The following is a 966-nucleotide window of genomic DNA, read 5'->3' as shown; positions in this document are numbered from 1 at the left end:
CCTAGGGATTAAAACCCAGAGCCTTTTCACTGAGCTCTGTATTTCGTATTTTAAGACAGGGTCAGGCTAAATGGCTAAATTGCCTAGGCTGGGCTCACATTTTCATCTTAGCCTTTTAGAATCCTGGCATTATAGGCATTTATACCCTTTTTTGTTTCTTTTGAAAGCTGGGGATCAAACCCAGGCCTCATGCATGCTAGGCAAGTGCAACACCATTGAATGACATCCCAGCCCTTTGTTTGGGGTTTTCTTGCTTTTTAAAATCTATTTATTTATTTATTTTTTACGCTGGGGATTGAACTCAGGTTCTTGTGCTTGTGAGGCAGGCAGTGGCACCACTGAGCTAAATCCCTGGCCCACCTTTCTTTTTTTTCTCTCCTTCCTTCCTTTTTCTTTCTTTCCATCCTTCTTTCTCTTCCTTCCTTTTTTCTTTCCCCACTTCCCTCTCTCCCTGTGCCCCTCCCTTCCTGGACGGTCTCCCTGAACCGCTGAGGCTGGCTTTGAACGCGGGCCCCTCCCACGTAGCTGAGAGGACAGCACTGCACCTCCAGACCCAGCTACTCCATAAGCTTTTATTGAGCACCTGCTACTTGCCCCACTTCGGGGAAACTCCTGGACTCGGGGGTCTCAGCAGTGACGGGACAGAGGCTCGGGAGGTCAAATCCACATCTCCATGGCGGAGCGGAGGCTCAAGCACAGATTCCCGGGCCTGGGCTAATCTCGTCTCCCGCCTGCAGCTCATCTCCTGTCCCCCCCGGGGCCCCCGCAGGACACACAGTCATCAGCTCTCTGTGCAGAGCGCTGAAGCTGCCGCCCCCCGCCTCCGGCTGGGGCTCTCTGAGCTCCATGGAGGTCAACTCGCTGCTGGCCGTGGCGGAGGACATCATTCGCCCTGGGGACCCAGCGGGGCGGGGCCGGGTGGAGGAAGCCAAGGGGAGAGAGGACGCTTTCGGGTCTGCGCCAGCG

The 966-nt window shown here is 54.8% G+C and overlaps 1 protein-coding gene across 1 annotated transcript in view; it reads left to right on the top strand.

The window, feature by feature from the left end:
- Window positions 1-966, top strand: part of Pkd1l2 (polycystin 1 like 2) — a 76,945-nt gene that overhangs the window by 50,637 nt on the left and 25,342 nt on the right. Inside the window, 1 exon segment of the mRNA XM_010609455.2 lies at window positions 770-963. Within this exon segment, the coding sequence (XP_010607757.2) occupies window positions 770-963 (194 nt within the window).

This window comes from Fukomys damarensis, unplaced genomic scaffold, assembly GCF_012274545.1.
Source record: "Fukomys damarensis isolate Sample0158 unplaced genomic scaffold, DMR_v1.0_HiC HiC_scaffold_32, whole genome shotgun sequence".
In the NCBI taxonomy this organism is placed as follows: domain Eukaryota; kingdom Metazoa; phylum Chordata; class Mammalia; order Rodentia; family Bathyergidae; genus Fukomys; species Fukomys damarensis.
Note: the sequence above shows the minus strand (reverse complement) of the source record. Positions and strands in the feature narration are given on the sequence as shown.